We start from the raw sequence: 19,753 nt of genomic DNA, 5'->3' as shown, positions 1-19,753 counted from the left end.
CAACGGCCTTACGTGCTTGAAAAAAATCGCCAAGCTGTACGGTTAAGATTTGCACACTCCAGGCGCCCCAGCTGGCTCAGCCAGGAGAGCGTGCTACACTTGATCTCTGGGGGTCGTGAGTTCAAGCCCCATGCCGGGCGTAGAGCTTACTTTTAAATTTTTTTTTTTTTGTGGGGGCACCTGGGCGGCTCGATCAGTTAAGTGTCCAACTCTTGGTTTCGGCTCAGGTCATGATCTCATGGTTCATGGGTCTGAGCCCCGCGTTGGGTTCTGCACCGCGAATGCGGAGCCTGTGTGGGATTCTGTCTCCCTCTCTCTCTGCCCCTCCCCTGCTCTCACCCTTTCTCTCAAAAATAAACATTAAAAATTTTTTAATTAAAAAAAAAAAGATTCGCCCACTTTACTGTGGGAAAAAAAGCAAATTTGTAAAAAAGGTGCACTTCACTATTTTTCTTTGAAAAAAAAAAAAAGGATGGTCAGGGAACACCTCCCTGAGGAGGTGACATCTGAGTCAATACCTATATCACCAGCACCCCCGGATGTTCCTAGGCTTCTGCAGGTACAGACACAGGTACTCCTTGGCGTGGCCCCCGCCTGAACACTTGTCCTCACTCCTTCGGGCTCCATATCTGCCAGGATAAGTCACACTGGGTTCCCTCCCCCTGCCCAATGTACCAGTGTGTCATTGGCACCGTATGCCCCGTGTAAACACAGGAGGACCGATGAGAACTCCGTGAGACTTTGGGCAAATCGCTCCCCAGTGGAAGAAGACCCTACAAGCCTTCCTTTAACCTTTAAAATCTGAAATACCCCCTTCCCCTTTGAGGATGCAACTATGCTTCGCATCAGCCAAAATCCGCCAGGAAAGAACACGACCCTCCTCCCGAACTTGCCTGACCTCCGAGCGCCTGGTACTTGCCTCGAAAGAGGTAAGAATTCTCGCAGGGAGAGGAAGATAAGGATTCCTCGTGGTGCTAACGAATGACTTTGTTCGCTTTGCACTGTCAGCACGGAACCTGATGGGGGGCTCGGATCCATGAACTTTGAGATCAGGACCCGAGCCGAGATCGATGCTTAACCAACTAAGCTACCCAGGCACCCCTTAAATACACTCTTTTTTTTTTTTTTAATGTTTATTTTTGAGAGAGAGAGCGTGAGTGGGGGAGGGGCAGAGAGAGAGGGAGACAGAGCATCCGAAGCAGGCTCCGGGCTCTGAGCCATCAGCACAGAGCCCGATGCGGGGCTCGAACCCACAAACAGCGAGATCATGACCTGAACCGAAGTTGGACGCTCAACCGAGTGAGCCACCCAGGCACCCCTAAATATACTTGCTTAAGGCTGCCTTTATCTGACAAGTATATCCTGGGTGCCCACCATAAGCCACTCACCGCTTCACATGCTGGGCACGTACCAGGGGAGAGACAGCCTGACAGCATCCACAATGTGTAAGATACGTAAGATGCCAAGGGCGTAGGTGCCAGGGGGAAGCAGGGACACAGAAGGCTGGGGAGGGGTTACCATTTTCGGTAGCGTCAGGGACGGAGCGATATTTGAGCAAAGATCTGAAGGAAGTGAGGAGAGAGCCCTGTGACTGTCTGAAGGAAAAGCGTTCAGGCGGAGGGAACAGCCCATGCAAAATCTCTGAGAGGAACCTTGAAAACGTTATGCTAAGTCAGACACAAAAGCTCACACACGGTAAGATATATTTACGCAAAAATGTGCACGCGCGCACACACATGGACGACTCCTATCCCTCGTCGCCATTAATTTCCTAGAAGAAATGATGGCTTAAGGGTCATTTTCAAAATTAGGAAAAAGCTCCGTGAACGCACTAAATGCCACTGACGTGTACACTCTAAAATGATTAATTTTAGGGGCGCCTAGCGGCTCGGTCAGTTCAGTGTCCGACTCTTGGTTTTGGCCCAGGTCATGATCTCACAGTTTGTGGGTTCGAGCCCCTCGTCCAGCTCCGTGCTGGCAGTGTGGAGCCTGCTTAGGATTCTCCCCCCCCCCCCCCCCTTGCTCGCTCTCTAATAAACATTAAAACAAAAAAGAGATTTAAAATGATTAATTTCTGTTATGTGTATTATCCCTCAGTTAAAAAAAAAGACCCAAAAAACTCCGTGAGGAGGGGTAAGATCGGAGATAAGGGAGGGGGCCAGAACATGTGGGCCCTAGGGGTCCCCAGTGAGGACTCTGCTTAGACTAATCCGGGAGCCCTGGAGGGTTCTGAGCAGAAGAGGGGCTGGCGCCCCCTGGTGGCGTTGATGGGAACAGGCGGCAGGGGACGGAGGTGGGGCAGGCCCCAGGGCGCCCCAGCGGGAGGTGATGTTGGCTCCCCCAGGGCTAGCAGGTGGAGGTGGGGAGGGGCAGGTGCTTCCAGGATACATTTTGAAAGGAAATCCACCAAAAGTGGCTGACGTACAAGGAAAAGGAGAAAGTCAAGGTTTATGCCTGGTCTGGAACTTCCAATTTCCGGATTGGGGGGGGGGGGTATCCAGAGCTCCGGTCTGAGACGCCAGTTAGACACCCGATTGTAGGTGGCAAGCAGGCAGTTGGGATGTAAAAATCTGGAATTTAGGGGCTGGAAATACGCATTTGGAATTTGCATGAGCCCCCAAATCTGTGAAAACCTGCCCATTCTCTCCCTACCCAGTGCAGCAGAATTTTTATTTGGTAAAGTGATTCCAGTCGGGCCCCTCAAGGGCAAACACAGTCAAACAACGTGGGGTGCTCTGTGTTTTGCTGACTTTTTCTTCCACAGTCTTTCCTCTCCGTCAGGGGTACCGGTTGTGTTGGGGGCCCCAAACCACCCCTGTGTTCCAAGAGTCTCCGGAAGGCCCCACGGAGTCAGTACGTAGCTGATTTATTTTTCTTTTAAGCTTATGTATTTATTTTGGGAAAGAGAGAGAGAGAGAGTGCGAGCAGGGGGAGGGTCAGAGAGAGAGGCAGCGAGAGAATCCCAAGCAGGCCATCTGCCTGGCATGAACGCCAAAAGCACAGCGGGTGTGAGCGTGAAAGATATTGTTTCATTCAAAAAGCCAAAACCGTGGCGCAGTGAGCCTCCTTATCATTTAGGGAAGTTCTATATCAGTAGAGGGAAGCGTCTATCAGCCAATTTCCCCAGACGCAAGGCAAGGGCCAAATTCGCAAGGGGGGGGGTGTGCTTTCTAAGGATAGCGCCCCGGGTTCTCTCCTCCCCCCTGAGGCCCCGGCTCAGAGACCAGGCAGTGATTGATTTGAACAAGATAAGAAGCCAGATAAGGAACGGAAAACAGGAGATCTAAACGAGCAGCTAAAACCACAAAAACTTCTGGAAGGAAACATGGCCTGAGGTTTGACACAGATACTTTACATAGGACGCGAAAAAGGACAAAGAGAAAACGCGAGAAAAAATATGCAAGCAAAATTAAGCAAGCCCTGATCGAAATTAAAAGCTTTTGGGGCGCCTGGGTGGCTCAGTCGGTTAAGCGTCCGACTTCAGCCAGGTCACGATCTCGCGGTCCGTGAGTTCGAGCCCCGCGTCAGGCTCTGGGCTGATGGCTCAGAGCCTGGAGCCTGCTTCCGATTCTGTGTCTCCCTCTCTCTCTGCCCCTCCCCCGTTCATGCTCTGTCTCTGTCTTAAAAATAAATAAACGTTAAAAAAAAAAAAGGCTCAAAAAAAAATTAAAAGCTTTTGCTTTTAATATTTAATATTAAAATTTAAGCTTTTGCTTAATTTAATAATTAAGTGTCAAAAGACACTTGCAAAGGGGCGCCTGGGTGGCTCCGACAGTCAAGCGGTCAAGCGTCCGACTTCAGCTTAGGGCATGATCTCACCGTTCGTGAGTTTGAGCCCCGCATCAGGCTCCCTCTCTCTCTGTCTGTCCCTCTCCCCCCTCTTTCAAAAATAAATAAACAAAAAAAAACTTGCAAAAATGAGAAGGCACGCCACAGACTGGGAAAGTGCTTGCAAATCGTATCTCCAACAAAGGAACTTGTAGCTACAATATATAAAGAACACTTACAACTTAACAATTTAGATGAGCGACCCAACAGAAAGTTTCTCAGTCGGTTAGGCGTCTGACTTTGGCTCAGGTCGTGATCTCACGGTGCGTGGGTTCAAGCCCCTCATCAGGCTCTGTGCTGACAGCTCAGAGCCTGCTTCGGATTCTGTGTCTCCCTCTGTCTCTGCCCCTCCCCCACCTGCACTCTGTTGGTCTCTCTCTCTCTCTCTCTCTCTCTCTCTCTCTCTCTCTCTCTCTTTCTCCCCCTCAAAAATACATAAACATTAAAAAAAATTAAAACAAAAAAAAGAAAGTCAGCTTCCACACATGCTGGACCCATGACCGGCCGAAGCGGGGTCCTCCCCAGATGGGCTCAGTCTGTGCAGGGCTCAGTGGTCCTCCGTGGATAGGTGGGGGGGGAGGGGGACAAGAGGAGCCGCAGCCCCAGGGAGGCCCTGACCTCATGCAGAGTGACAGACAGACGGACGGAGGTGGTCCTGACGCTGATTACCCTGATTACCCTGCACCCAGGCGTTGGAGCTTTCGGGCTCCCTGACATCACCCCCCTGCCCCACCCGTCTGGCCCACAGGAAGGTGGCTCAGAGTGCAGGCTCCACAGCCGGACAGCCGGGGTCACAACCCCTGCTCTGTGCTTTGCGTGACCTCAGGGGAGTGCCTTCAGTCTGCCCGTCTGGAAAATGGGATCATCACAGGGAAGCAAGTTCCAGGCTGTCAGCCCAGAGCCCCACGTGGGGCGCGAACTTGGAAACCCATCAGATCGTGAAATCAAGAGTCGGATGCTCAACGGGCTGAGCCCCCCCGGGTGCCCCTGGCTGCCCTTACCAATTACATAGCTGCCTTCCTTGATCTGTTTACAAAATTCTCTGCCCCGGCACTGCCTGCCACCCTTTCCTGCCTTTATTTTTCTTCCCGGCACTCGCTACGCCCTTGGGGAATACGTATTTGTTTCTGGCTTTTCCTTTGTCCGTCTCCGCAGTCACATTGTGAGCCCCAGGAGGCAGCCATGGTGTAGCCGGGTTGGGGTGGGGGCAGCGGGGACAGTTTATGAGTTACCATCGGTCTATGTATGTGTGTGAGGGAGGGAGGGAGAGAGAGAGAGAATCCCAGCCCAGGGATCATTACTAATTCCACCAGCCTCCCCACTGCTGGATAACAAAGACCCCTTTGTTCTCAAGGGCAGAAGTGGGGGGTGGGGGGTGGTGTTCCTCTTCTCTCGAGGCTTCTGGCAAGTTCTCCACCCAAAGGCTGGCCAACAAAACACTCTGGGGAGCTTCTGCGCGGGTGCCCGGCTGGGCCACTTGCTGGGTGTGCTGGGAAAGCCAGTGGGGGGGGGGGGGAAGAGAGGGGGACAGGGAACCATACCTGTGACTGACAGAGTAGTCAGGACACAGCTGGGGGAGCCCCGAGGGGACCGTGACCCAGGCCAAGGGGCTCAGGGGGGCTTCCTTGAGGGTGGTCCTGTTACAAGATAGGTTTTGGAGAAAAAAAAAAAACAAAAAGAAAATCAGGACTCACACAGAATCCAAAAGTGAACGTGCGATTGGAGACTGGGGAGTCTGCACGCGTGAGGTGTTACAACCTGTTCGGAGCAGGACCAAAGAACAGACATGGTGACAGATCAGGAACATTGAAGCGCGTGTTCAAAGGGAAGCAAAACGTTTGGGGAGGCGCTCCGGGTGCAGAGGGCGAAGAACAATCTAGCAACACCCGTCCCTCCCCCCCCCCCAAGGGGGGGACATTCCTCAGGCGCTCCTGGCTGCCCCAGAACAAAGAAAAACAAATACTGTACCCAAGAGATCAGGTCGTGCCCGACGTGAGTCTCCATCAGTTTAGGATATCTTAGCAAATGACAAGAAAAAGGCAACCTTGTCAACAGCCCAATCTCCAGAAAAACCTATTGACTCCGTTTCCTGGAGCGCCAACATCACTCTCGCCTCCGTAATTCATGCACACGCCTGCAGAGAGTTCGTGTGCATTACCCACAATCTGCAGGGTATTAAAACAGAGCCCATCATCCTGAAGGATTCGATCTGTGTGGGATTACGTCCTGCCCCGAATTCACGTCTGTCCCAGTGCTAACCCCCCAGGACGTGCGTATGTGACCTTCTTTGGAAACAGGTTCACCGGTAGACGTCAGTAGGTAAGATGATGTCATACTGGAGGAGGGTATCCAGCGTGACTTGTGTCCTTATAGAACTGGGAACTTGGAACTCCCACCGCACCGGGTGCACACAGTTTTCCACGGAAGCACGCGGTTTCCCCTACCACACTGTAAGTGAACCTGCGTCCCTTCGCTCCTGGGCGAGGCAGAAACTGCACCAGGTTGAGCCGTCGCACAAGGAAGCGTTTATCTGCAGCCAAGAAGGAGATCTCTGAAAACAGCTTCCGAACGTGACTCCGGGTGGGATGAATATTTACACAGGGACGCCCCCTCCCGGATGTAGAGGCAGGGAGGAGGTCCTGCGAGCGCCTGAAGGCCACAGCCCGACGCTCGCCTGGGGTGTTATGTAAATGAGACTAGCGCTGGGGGCGGGGTTAGTATTATAATGAGGTAAAGGTAGTTGTCCGCGGTTGGAGAGATCGCTCCATCATCGCGCCTGCCCGGGGACGCGTGGGGTCAGGGGGTTACGCTCAAGCCGGTCTGGGTGGTCTGGGCTGGCCGGAGGTCTCGTCTGGGCAGTGGCTACTGCGCAGCGGGGCGGGTTTTGCTTTTCACTTGCTTGAGTGAAGAGAGAAACTGGAAAGGAGCTTAAGGAAAAAAGTGGGGGGGGTGGGGAACAAAGGCAGAGGAGTACGAGCAGGGGGGCAGTCAAGGTCAGGTCTTGGGGTCTAGCTGGCGACAATACGTGGGCGCCGATTTCTCGGAGGATGAGCAGGAATCGCGCAGGGAAGAGGGCAGAAACAGCATGTGCAAAGGCCCAGAGGCCGGAGAGGGGGGTGCGGTCCAAGGGGGGATTGCAGTGGTTCCGTGTGGCTAGGGCACTGAGACCGGGCAGGGACAGATCGTGCCAAGATTTGGGTTTTTGTTCTGAGGGCTCTGGAAGCCACCGAGAGAGACCTCTGTATGCGGGACATCGATTGCACCCGGCCCTGTGTTGGCTCATTATATCCTTCTGAGACAACGGGGATCAGAAGTCACACAGCCAACCGTTAGAGTCGAACTGGCACCTGCCTCGGGGCAGGGTTATAGCAGGTGAGGACCAAGGACCTGGAGGCGGAGGCAGAAGCTGGGGCGGGAAGGTCTAGGGCAGCGTTCATCTTTCTCGAGCTAGCTAGCTCCACGCGTCCGACACTCAAGGCTCTCCACCTGTAGGAACGCACTGAACGTGCGCACATCAACCCCCATCCTCCCCCCAACTGTCCCCAGGCTAAATCACTCCCACTAGGGAAGGGATTGATTTTGTCTATTTTTTTGCATCGCTGATGGCAGGCAGGTACGCGGGTACAAATTGGTTAAATGGGTAAGTAGTCCTTGAAGGCGATTACGCCCATCTTCCAGACGGAGAAAACTGAGGCTCAGGGAAAGGCTCCCACGCTCTAATCCCTTTAACTAACTGCTGGCGTCCGGCACTTTCATGAACCCCCTTGCCTTGGAGACGGCTGGCTGGAGAGCGCCGGCGACCGCCACGGCGACCAGGCGGCGCCCGGGTCCAGCCGCCAGGCCTGAATAAGAACGCGGGGACCCTCCAGCGCTCCCTGGACACCTGGGCTTCCGGGACCCGCCCCCGCACACCCCCAATGCTTTCGGACCCCGCCCTCCTACCCTCTTCCGGGAGAGAAAAGGGGCCCGAGGGCCGCCCCCTCCCGGCCGGCGCTGGAAAAACCATCACCCTTATTAGCAATTCCGTTTAGTTCGCGGAACATCTGGTCCAGAGCCCCGCCCCACGGGCCATACCATTCCGTCCCGGACGGGGGGGACCGTGAGGGGACGCGTAGGGGCTTCCCCCGGGACGACTCCTGTCCGGATGCATTCTGGCCCCAGCGGGGGAGGGGAAGAGCCCGCGTGGGGGCTCAGGGTGACAGGCGGCAGGGTTCCTGGGCCCCCGCCATGGGGCCCGCCTCCCCCCACCCTTCCCGCCTCCCCCCGCCTTTCTCCCGCGTTGGTTCGCGCCGTGTAACGCCAAGCAACAACCTTTGTGCGACCGTCCGGGTGTAGCGGAGTTCGCTGGTGCACACTGCAGGTGGGTCGCCTGTCCGCGCCCCGCCCATGCTGCGGTCCCCAGCCATGGCCCTCGCCATCCGAGTCGTTTATTGGTAAGCGCGACGGCCAGAGGCCCCTTCCGCGACCCCCTGTCGGACCCCATCCTCCACCCGACGGTCCTGGGGGCTGGACCTACGGGGATCCTTTCCCGAGAAAAGGGGTTCTCTGCGGGTGGGGTGGGCGTGAGCGGAAGGGCGAGAAGGAAGGGCGTTGACCCCCTCCCCCCCCAGGGCGTGGCATTTAGGACAGCTCAGGTTCTCGAAGGTGGAACTGGGACACGCGGGTGGTCATTTTAGACATCCGGGGACCCCGGGGGGGGGGGCGCGGGTGGGGTCAGCTTTGTAATGGGAGAGGGGCCTCCGTCATCGCTAAGGTTGGCCCTCCCCCAACGCCGTCAACCGCCCTGGGGTGGGGACCGCGAGAGTCCAGAAGGTTCGAGAATGTTCCAGCGTGGGTTTGAAAGGCATGAATACTGTGGATGCCCGTCGTTAGGAACCCTCCATCTTTTCGGTTTCTCCACCTGCAGAGGGGAGAGAGTGATCTCAGTAGTTAGCCGCGGATGGAGTGCGGGTATTGGGCGCTAAACATGTTGGATCCAGCTTCCCCCCTGCAGGGAAAAAGTCCCGAGTGGACCGGGGATTTTCTGTCTTGTTGACTGAGTTATGCCCCCTCCCCGCCCCCCAGGGCTGGCATCTAGTGCTGTGCGGGCTTGCATAGACACGCCTGCACGTAGGCGCTTAATAAGTGCCTGTTCAGTGCGTGTCTCCTCCCAGAAAAGAGGAGAATTTTAGCTCCGTTTTGGTTATAGGTTGTGGGAGAGGGTGGGGTCAGGTCAGAAGCCCGAGTCTGAAATGGCCAGGGGGCAGTCGCTGGTTTTGAAAGACTCAGATCGGTCTCAGCGGTGGAAATGTTCCTGCAGCCTCAGCAAAGCAGAGGGTGGGGTGACATTTGGAGGCCCCCAGGAGGCGCGTGTTGCAGACTCCAGTCCAGAAATAGCATGTCGTGGGGGTTGGGCAAGCGTTTGGAACCCGTCCTCAGGACTGGTAGAACCTTAGGGATTCAGGAGTAAAGGTTCATCCCCTAGACCTTCCCACTGGCTGTGGGTGGGGGTGGTGATTCCGCGGTTCTTACCCTAACGCGGTTCTCTGTTTCCCTCCCTCCTGCCTGTGTCTCATACTTGTGGTCTCTCTTTGTCACCCCCCTTTTCTGCACCCCGTGTCTTTTGTCTCTCCTCCTCTGTCGGTTTTCCTGGTGTGTGGGTGTCCTCCGTCCCCTGTGCCTGTGCGGCTTTCAACATTCTGTGTGTCTTTTCTCTCCTCTCTCTGTCTCCTCTTTGTTTTTGTCATTTGTCCCTCTTGATGTCTTCCTGGGCCCCCTTCCCGGTTCCCCTCTTGCCTCCCCGCTGCCTGCCTCTTCCCTCCTCCGCCCCCCCCCATCCCCACCGTTTCCCTCTCTCCCCTGGGACCCACTCTCTCGGACCTCCCACCAGTGGTGCTTGAGGCTACAAGTCCAAGGTAAGCAGAGTGGCCAGCCCCCAGACGTGTCCCTGGGAGATGAGGGAGGACGGCAAGCGGCACGTCCCCTGTCGACCCCCGATGTGACCTCCCACGCCCTTTTCAGTATCTTCAGCTCAAGAAGAAGTTAGAAGATGAGTTCCCCGGATGCCTGGACATCGTGAGTCTGGGGGATGGGGGAGAGAATCAAAGATGGTCTCCTTGTGTGTCCCCTCAGCCCTGAGTGGCCGCTGGGTGGTTCGGGTCGGCCCTACTCTTCACCCATATTCTCCCATTTCCTGGGGGCGCAGGTGTCCCCAAGAGGTCATCTCAGCCCCCCCAACATCTCTCTCTTCCCAGTGCGGCGAGGGGACTCCCCAGGCCACCGGCTTCTTTGAAGTGATGGTAGGGGGGAAGTTGGTTCACTCCAAGAAGGTATGTCCGTCCGTCCGTCCATCCTACCTTGTGTTCAGCCTGGCTGAGAGTTGGGATCCCGGTCCTAGCTTACTCCTTCCCTCTTCTTCACACTCCCAGAGAGGCGATGGTTACGTGGACACAGAGAGCAAGTTTCTGAAGCTGGTGGCCGCCATCAAAGCCGCCTTGGCTCAGGGCTAATGGGCCCCGAAGGCAGAGGTGAGGGGGGCCCAGCCACTGGACACTGTGATTGACTCCCCGTTCCTGGAATTGACAGCTAGTTTGGAACCCAAGGCCCAGTTTCCAACCCAATGTATTCCAGAACGAGTAGCGGTTTCTATCTTGTGCTCTGGATCACGGAGCTGCTTTTCAGCACCTTCCGAGCCTGGTTTCCCATTTCCCGGCCAACGTGTTCCAGATGAGCCCCAAATCCGGCCTGTTCTAGAACTGGGCAGACCAGAACCAAGGTCTAGCTCCTGACGCTCGACAGTCTGGAAGGACTTGGTACCGTTCCCTAATCTCAAGAGTCAGTCTTTCCTCCGGTGTTCTGGAACTAACTTCCATCCCAGCGTCCTGTGAACCCAAGTTCCTGTCCCCAGGGTGCTTTGCTCCAGAAAACTGGTTCTCGGGTGCTTTAAACTCAAGTTCTGTTTCTTTTCCTTTTTTTTTGAAATTTATTTATGTATTGAAAATTTTTTAACGTTTATTTATTTTTTAGAGAGACAGAGCATGAATGGGGGAGGGGCAGAGAAAGACAGGGAGACAGAATCCGAAACAGGCTCCGGGCCCTGAGCCGTCAGCACAGAGCCCGGCGCGGGGCTCGAACTCACAAACCGTGAGATCATGAGCTGAGCTGAAACCCAGAGTCGGACGCTTAACTGAGCCCTGCAAGTTCCGTTTCCTTAACGTCCTTTACTGGAGCAGAGTGAGGTCACATTGCAGTGTGAACTTGAACACGGCAGAACAGATTGAACGGGTGTGGTATAAACGTACTAGCGTCCTGCCTGACGTGCGGGGGTCTGAAGCGAGCAGTGTGTCCCCCTCCATCCCCCCCCCCCCCCCGCCAGGGAAAAAAGAGAAAATCAAGAACTGTGGAATTCTAAAGCTGAACACTTTCGTGCAGTGGGGCTGGGGATTCGAATTCTGAAAAGGCCGACACAGAGCACCTCTCCTGCACAAACGTAACCATTTGCTGCTCCCGAACCGTCGGCAGCTCAGGCGGTTACTTAAATCAGCACGAGGTTTCCTTGGGTCCCAGAGAGGCCGTCCACCGACGGGTGGTTTCGTCCAACGCGAGCGAAAGTGGGGTTCACGCAAGAGAAAGGAGGGCGCCGTGGTTCTCGTTTGCGCGTCTTGCGGGTGCGGCTTCCAGGGTCTCCCAAGACCACGCTTGGGATGTGTGAGTCGCTAGAAGGACCGCAGAACTCAGCAAGGTCATGCCTGCGGTTACGGTTCATTATAGCGAAAGGCAGCGAAGGGAGAAGCAGGGCCGGGTCCTGGCGGTCCCGCGTCACCGAGGAGTATTGCGACAGGGAAGCCGTGGCCGACCTTGGCCCCCGGCCCCTCCAGAAGTCAGGAGCTGCTACCGCCTGGCCCAAGGCCCCACCATGAATCACTTTGTTAGCATAGACCAGTCCCTGTGGCCCAAGGCCCCAGGCGGGACATTCATTCATTCCCAGTGCTGAGAGGTCACCCTCAGGAGCTGGGGCCCCGCCTGAGGCCTGGCACAGCCGGTTGGTGACCGTGAAGAGGTCTTTTCTGGGGCTCGTAGCTGGAATGGGTGGGCACGGGTGTCCCAGAAGCCCGTTTCTGTCGGTGGCTTCTCTGGAAACCGAGTTTCCCCGTGGGGTGCACGTGATAGGTGTTCAGTCACATCTCCTAGTGGCCGCCTCTAGCACTCCCTCCCCCCCCGCCCAGCCTCATTTCTCTCATGAGAGACTCGACTGAGAACTAAGTCTTGGCCCACCTTGCCTGTAGGGTTACAATTTTTCCGTCACGGGCATCCCCTGGTCCTTGTGCCTCAGTTTCTCCGAGAGCACACGAGCAGGGGAGGGGCGGAGCGAGAGAGGGCGAGGGAGAGTCCCAGGCAGGCTCTGTGATGGCCAGCGCAGAGCCCGGTGTGGGGCTCGAACCCAAGAACCGTGAGAGCATGGCCTGAGCTGAAATCAAGTCGGATGTTCAACCGACCGAGCCCCCCCCCCCGGGTGCCCCCTTTCCCCATCGCTTCTCTCTTTCCCCTTAATCGTGGGCCCTCACTCCCCCAACCCGGCCTTGTTCCCTGCAATCTGACCCCTCCCCTCTCTCTTCTCTGCACAGTCCAGTGACCTTGGCCCAGCCCCTCGTGGCCGACGCTTCATGACGGGAAGGACTGAAATGTCTGGTGGACGCCTGGTCTTTCCCTGATGTCCCTGCGGTCGCTGCGTGGGGGCAGAGACTGACGCCTCTGGTCCTTGCCTGTGTGTGTGTGTGTGTGTGTGTGTGTGTGTGTCCAGGCATGTAACTCTGCACCCTGCCTGCCTTGTTCCCTCCTCTCCCCACTTGCCCCCGAATCCCCCAGCACCCCCCCTGGTTACTCCTGCTCCTGGCTTCCTTCTTGGGGTGGCGGAGAAAGGGATCTGGATGAGTGAGTTGTAGATTTCAGCAGTGTGGGTAACGGTTTACCGTTCAGTAAACATTGGATGAGTTTAACAAAACGTGTCTTGCGTGTGTCCATTTTACCCCTGGAATCTCCTCCCCAGCCTCGTGCCACCTCCCCCCCCCCCCCCCCGCCATCTCTGGCCCAGGAAACGGGCCTTGGTGATTATGAAGCCCTTCATAGTGGCTCCGAGGTCGTGCCGATGAGGGATCAGGCAGCATGCAGCAGTGATGTTCATTTAAACGAGACCCGGGCTCCCAGATTGGTCCCAGTACATCCTGCCGTGGCCCCAGATTCGTAGAGGCTTGTACGAGTCTGCTAGGGTGGCCGTCAAAAAGACCAGACTGGTTCCAACAACAGAAACCGGGAGTCTGAGGTCAAGGTGAGGACAGGTTTTTTTTTTTTGTTTTTTTTTTTAACTTAAAAAAATGTTTATTTTTGAAGGAGAGACAGAGCGTGAGCGGGGGAGGGGCAGAGAGAGGGGGAGACGCAGAATCCGAAACGGGCTCCAGGCTCTGAGCTGTCAGCACAGAGCCCGACGCGAGGCTGGAACCCATGAACCGCGAGATGGGTGACCTGAGCCGAAGTCGGATGTTTAACCGACTGAGCCACCGGGGGCGCCCCAAAGGCCATTTATACCTTAAATGCATCCATGCTCCCTGGAAAGGTTGACTCAAATCACCAAAACATACGAACAAAACTGCATTTGTGTAAAACCCACCAGGTTCTTTATAAAAGGGCCCCCGAACAGAAGGGTGTTACTATTTTCCCTCTAACAGCTCTTTATCCTTACGGGGCTAACAGATCGGGCGCTCGGACGACCCGGCTAGGACAACTCTGGAAAATGTTGGATCAGATGGGCTGTGCCTAATCATGCCCCGGTCCTCTCTCTGATGACTTGAGCCAGGCCATCGGGTGGCCCCGGGTGAGGTGAGGAACTCTGCTGGGTGCCACATAGAAGCATCTAGGCGGAAAAGTCCCAGTCTCTGAGGCTGCGAAGTTGGAGGCCTCTACAAAACCTCTCTGGAAGAGGCTGGTCAGTGGGTGAAGACACGAGGGAGAGAGCCTGGGACACAAAAGATCACAGCCTCAGAAATGGTCACTTTTCTTCTTTTAAGTAGCTTTATTGAGATATAATTCACATCCCATACAACTCACCCATTTAAAGCGTATAAATTGAAGGCTTTATATAATAATATAATTCACAGAGGGAAGCAACAATCATCACAGTCAACTCTATTTATTTATTTATTTATTTATTTATTTATTAAATAGTTTTTAGGGGCGCCTGGGGGGGCTCAGTTGAGTGTCCAACTTTGGCTCAGGACATGATCTCAGAGTTCGTGAGTTGGAACCCTGCGTGGGGCTCTCTGCTGACAGCATAGAGCCTGCTTTGGATCCTCTGTCCCTCTCTCTCCGCCCCTCTCCCCCCCCCCCCCCCGCAACCTCAAAAATAAATACTTAAAATTTTATTAAACTATTTTTTTTTTTAAGATTTTAGTTTCTAGTAATTTCTACACCCAACGTGGGGCTTGAACTCACAACCCCGAGATCAAGAGTCGCGCGCTCCCACTGACTGAGCCAGCCAGGCTGCCCCAAACGCAGTCGATTTGAGAACGTTTTCGTCAGCACAAAGAGGAAAAAAAAACCCATGCCCTTTAGCAAGCCCCCCCCCCCCCCAGCCCCCAGCAGCCAGTAGTCGACTTGCTGTTTCTGGGGAATTGCCTGTTCTGGGGAGTTCGTATGAAAGGAACCGTATACCCCGTGGCCTTCTGCGTCTCGCCTCCTTCACGTGGTGTAACGTTTTCCAGGTTCATCGCTGTAGTAGCGCGGACGGGCATTTCACTCTGTTCAGTGGCTGAGGAATATTCCACTGCCTGGATACGCCGCCTGTGTATCGCTTCCTCAGCTGCTGGACAGGTCGGTGGTTTCTAACTTTCTGGGTGTTGTGACTGGCGCCACCCTGCACGGAGCGCGCAAGATTTCCTCTGAGCACCCGTCCCCAGTACCTCTGGGCGCATGCCCGGAAGCGGAATGGTCGGGTCAAGGGCAATGGTCACACAAAGACCATTAGAGACTGGGGGACTCCACGCTTCTGAATTATTGAGGTCACTCGCCTCCACTCCGAGTTCCAAGCTGATGAGCTCTGAGGCCCGAGCCATTCATTCCAGGATGACGGAGAGGATGCGGTTCCTGCCGGCCGCCAAATGCTGATGGCTCATGAGGCTGTGCCCGTGTTCCACGGATCTATATCTGGGACTTCCAGCAAAAGTCACCAGACAGCCATCCACAGTAGCAACAAGAGACAGCGGCCCTCCCCACCTCTGCAGGTCATTTCTTTTTTTTTTTTTAAACTTAAAAAAAAATAAAAGTTTATTTTTGAGGAAGAGAGAGAGAGAGCATGCGTGAGCGGGGAAGGGGTAGAGAGAGAGGGAGACAGAATCGGAAGCAGGCTCCAGGCTCCTTGCTGTCGTGCTGAGCCTGACGCGGGGCTCGAACTCACCAACCAGGAGATCACCACCTGAGCCGAAGTCAGAAGCTTAACCAACTGAGCCATCCAGGCACTCCAGTAAGGCAATTCTTTGGTGGTTGAGTTCTAAGCCAGCTAGAGAGACAGATCACAGAAAGAGGCCAGTGGGCAACTGAGACTTGCTGGAGTCTGATCTTAGCCCCCCCCGCCCACCCCACCCCCCGCCCACCCCCCCCCCCCCCCCCCCCGCCACCCCGTCTGCCGGCTCAGCTCATATTGGGGGTCTGCCCGGCGTCACATCTGCAGCTCCCAGTTCTCCACTGGGCTTAGCGTCGTGCTGCCCGTTGACGATTTCAAAGACACCAAACTCTCCAGAACCTTCTGCCGGACATCTGATGGGTCAGGCTAGGCTAGACTACGCTTCAGTGGAAACAAGCAAACAAAACTAAACGCACATCTCAGTGGATTAGCACAGCGCATGCACAAGCCCTCTCCCCTGGGCAACTGGCCTCCGTGCAGGCCTCCATTAGTCTAGCTCGGCACCGTCCAGCAGAATTTTCTGTGATGATGGACTTTTTCTGTCCAACACTAAGGCTGCTGGCCACACGGGTGCCCTTGAGCCCTTGAGACGTGGTGACCATGACCAAGGAGCCGAATGGCTTATTCTGCGTTATTTAAACGTGCGATCAGGGGCGCCTGGGTGGCTCAGTCAGTTAAGCCTCCGACTTCGGCTCAGGTCGTGATTTCGCGGTCCGAGAGTTCGAGCCCCGCGTGGGGCTCTTTGCTGACCGCTCAGGGCCTGGAGCCTGTTTCGGATTCTGTGTCTCCCTCTCTCTGACCTTCCCCCATTCGTTCTCTGTCTTTGTCTCAAAAATGAATAAACGTTAAAAAATAAATAAATAAAATAAACGCGCGATCAAACACGCATGGCATGTGCCAGCGGTTACCCTCTTGAGCAGGTGCAGATCTAGGCTTCTGGAATCTCCTGTGGCGGCCAACGGACCCACCGCGTCCGCCCCTCCCCCCGCTGGGACAGGCCGCAGAGAAGCACGCACCGGCTCTTAAAGGCGTCAGCCGGGAAGTGACGCACATCACGTCTTCTCTCAGCCCATTGGCTGGAACAGGCACACGGCCCCGCCCACCTGCCGAAGTGGGCGGGGGGACCGAGGCCTTCCCGTATTCAGGAAGGGGAGGTGAGCGGGAGGCGTTGGCAAACCCTCAAAATATCTACCACGGTCCTTACATTTTAGTTTTACCCTAAGCATGGAAGAGAAAGAGACCCTTCCTTGATCCTATTTTTGGCTTCACGGGGACAATTCTCACCTTCGAGAAAAAAGAACGCAGCCAGAAAGCCCCCTCACCTCCCCAACCGGGAGACCCGGTGAATTCTTGTCCAACAGCGACCCCGTGTGGCCAGGTTGAGAACCGCACCCCCGTCGCTCTAGGTAAATAAGAGCATCCCCGTGGAATCCCTCTGCTCATTGAGATTCAGAATAGTCGAGTCCATCACCACTTTTTTTTTTTTTTTGCCGTGGTCACGTGACACTTTTGAAATAAACAAAGAAGAGGGAAAAGTACATCTCCTCTCTCTCCAAACACTTTCTCTCGCTGGACCCCTTCCATTTAGTCTATCACCAGTCCCAGCTTCGCCACTTGCTGGCTGTGGGACCTCAGGCAGGTGACGTCACCTCTCAGGGTGATGAGTGAGGGGCGAGGGAGGAAGCAAGGAAAATGGGGGTGAGGGATCAAAGAACCCCCAGGCCGGGTGGGCATCACGGGGGGTCGAGGGCAAAAGGAGAGATTTTTGCCCTCGATGCCTCTGTGGTAGCATCATGAGGTCGTCCCTCTTGGAAGTTTTGGGTGACATTTATTTATTATTGAGAGACAGAGAGAGACAGAGCATGAGCGGGGGAGGGGCAGAGAGAGGGAGACACAGAATCCGAAGCAGGCTCCGGGCCCTGAGCCGTCAGCACAGAGCACCTCATGACAGGTAGTTCCTCCCACCTTAAATTTTTTTTTTTTTTTAACTTCAAGGACATTTATTGGGGCACTTGGCTGGCTCAACCAGTAGAACATATGACTCTTGATCGCAGGGTCGTGAGTTCAAGCCCCACGGTGGGGAGCCTGTTTTAAACAAATGAAAGAGGGGCGCCTGGGTGGCTCAGTCGGTTAAGCCTCTGGCTTTTGATCTCCGCTCGGGTCATGGTCTTACAGTTCGTGAGTTCGAGCCCCGCATCAGGCTGCCCATTCCCTGCTTGTGTGCATGCACGCTCTCTCTCTCTTTCAAAATAAACACAATTAAAAAAAAATTCAAGGACATTTATTGTTAAGAAGCCTTGAGGTTGGTAGTCAGCTCAACAATGCGATCAAGATCGAGGTTTCAGAATGTTTCTGTCTTTCCCTCGTCTCCTTTCTTTAGCTTGTTGGGTTTTCATCTGCTTGTTTTTTTGGCCTCGTGGTGGCAAGATGGCCACTGCAGCTCCAGGCATCACGTCTGTGTTCAACACAGGCAGGAAGAGGAGACGCCCTGCCGGCGCACTTTCTTTTTGTACCTGTCCCCCCACAATGTTTAACCATTTTAACCCTCGTAAGGTACACGACTGATTCAGGGACACGCAGTACATTTCCGATCTTGTGCAACCGTCACGACTTCCCGGTTCCAGAACATGTCATCACTCCAAAAAGAAGCTCTGAACCCGCTGCGCACCCGCTCCCCATTCCTCCCTCCCTTCCTCCCTCCCTCCCTCCCTCCAGTGGCGACCACCAGTCCACTTTCTAGATGCGTCTCTTCTGGACGTTTCATATAAACGGGACCCTACGCGGCGTGGCCGTTTGTGTCTGACTCACTTTTACGTGTCATCAGGGGTCTTCCGTGTGGTAGCAGGTACCAGAAGTCCATTCCTTTGCGCGGCAGAATTCTATTCCGTCGTGTGGCTCGACCCTATTTGGCCGGCCTGTTCACCCGTTGATGGGTTTCTAGCTTGTTCCCACCTTTTGGCCATTGTGGATAGCGCTGCTGGGAACCTTTGCCTATGAGCTTTTCTTTCCACCTGTTTGACCATTCTTTTGGGTTATTTTTTTAAGTGTTTTTTTTTTAAGTTTATTTTTATTTGCAATTCCAAGCAGCCTCCGTGCTGTCAGCCAGAGCCCCATGAGGGGCTCGATCCCACAAGCCTGGGATCATGACCTGAGCTGAAATCCAGACTCAAGACGCTCAGCCGGCTGAGCCATCCAGGCGCCTTTTTGCCAATTGTGTTTTTTCTCTTTCTTTCTTGAGGGCCAGTGGGAACCCATCAGCTTTTAGATCTTTGATGTATTCCGATGTGAGAGAGTCGTCAGGCCTTCAAGGGGTCAAGACGCCCAGCACTGCTCACGCCTGTGTGATCGGGGGACTCATTCTAACCTTTCGTCGCCTCTGCCCGGGGTCTCCCCAGGGCACCTGTCTCCCCAGGGCGCCTCTCTGGCCATCCCTCCCTGGGTCTGGCAGAGAAGTGGGAGGAGCTTTTGTTATATCCCGGTAGCCCCCCTGCCTGGGCGCCCTGTTACGTGGGGCCACCGTCCCCCACGGCCCGTCACGTGTCCCCCCCGCCCCCCACCCTCCCTCCCACCCCGTCTAATTCTCCCTCTGCTCTGCTGAGGCCCGCCTGGCCTAAAAGGATTGGAGCATTTGCTAAGTGGGACCGGGTCGGGGTCAGAGGAGCGGCTGGTGGGGACGGCCACAGGGGGGCGGCAGAGGAAGCGGGAGAGAAGGCGCGGGAAGAGGGGAGGGGTGCTCCCACCAGAGGGGGAGAGACTGGGGAGGAAAAAAAGGCCGGGGGGGGGGGGAGGTTTTCAGCTTTCCAGAAAAGTTGCAAAGCTATGTATCCAGCATCTAGCTGGCTCGTATGAACATGTTCTATTAGCAGGTACGTCTGTTATAATGGATGATCCAACACTGATAGACTATTATTAACCAAAAGCCCCTGATCTATTCAGTTTTCCTTCGTTTTGCCAAATGCCTTTTTTTCTTTTTAAAAATGTTTATTTTTTGAGAATGGCGCGCGAGCAGGAGCAGGGGAGGGACAGAGAGAGAGAGAGAGAGAGAGAGAGAATCCCAAGCAGAGGCCATGCTGCCCGTGCAGAGCCTGATGCGGGGCTCGAACCCATGAGCCGCGAGATCACGACCTGAGCCGAAGTCGGACGCTTCACGGACCGAGCCCCCCCCAGGCGCCCCATCGGGGGCTGTGCTCTTTGGAAGGGAATCACTACGTGCAGCCTGTTGTGCGCACAGCGGACGTTGCTGAGGCTCAGAGAGGTGCGGCTACCTGCCTCAAGTCACACAGCAGATTCCTGGTGCTGCCGGGATCTGGTCCAGCTCTGCATTACTCTACCCTACAGAGGCTCAGGGTGACAGGGACACAGAGAACAGGAGATGAGAGTCCAAGAGGCAGGCGGGGAAGGAGGAGGGAGAGCGTCAGGAGGCCGGCGGAGCCTGAGGACCCAGACAAGGAGGCAGGAAAGAGGTGGGGCAGGCAGAGGGACGGAGAGAGAGAC

At 55.2% G+C, this 19,753-nt stretch overlaps 1 protein-coding gene across 1 annotated transcript; it reads left to right on the top strand.

Annotated features, from left to right (window-relative positions):
- Nucleotides 1-8,118: 8,118 nt before the first annotated feature.
- On the top strand, nt 8,119-12,808 carry SELENOW (selenoprotein W). Its single transcript, XM_004001320.6, has 6 exons — nt 8,119-8,261; nt 9,698-9,722; nt 9,829-9,882; nt 10,062-10,136; nt 10,236-10,334; nt 12,432-12,808. The coding sequence occupies exons 1-5, from the start codon at nt 8,215-8,217 to the stop codon at nt 10,314-10,316; spliced, it is 282 nt and encodes a 93-aa protein (XP_004001369.3). The 5' UTR covers nt 8,119-8,214; the 3' UTR covers nt 10,317-10,334; nt 12,432-12,808.
- Nucleotides 12,809-19,753: the final 6,945 nt, after the last annotated feature.

This window comes from Felis catus, chromosome E2, assembly GCF_018350175.1.
Source record: "Felis catus isolate Fca126 chromosome E2, F.catus_Fca126_mat1.0, whole genome shotgun sequence".
In the NCBI taxonomy this organism is placed as follows: Eukaryota; Metazoa; Chordata; class Mammalia; order Carnivora; family Felidae; genus Felis; species Felis catus.
Note: the sequence above shows the minus strand (reverse complement) of the source record. Positions and strands in the feature narration are given on the sequence as shown.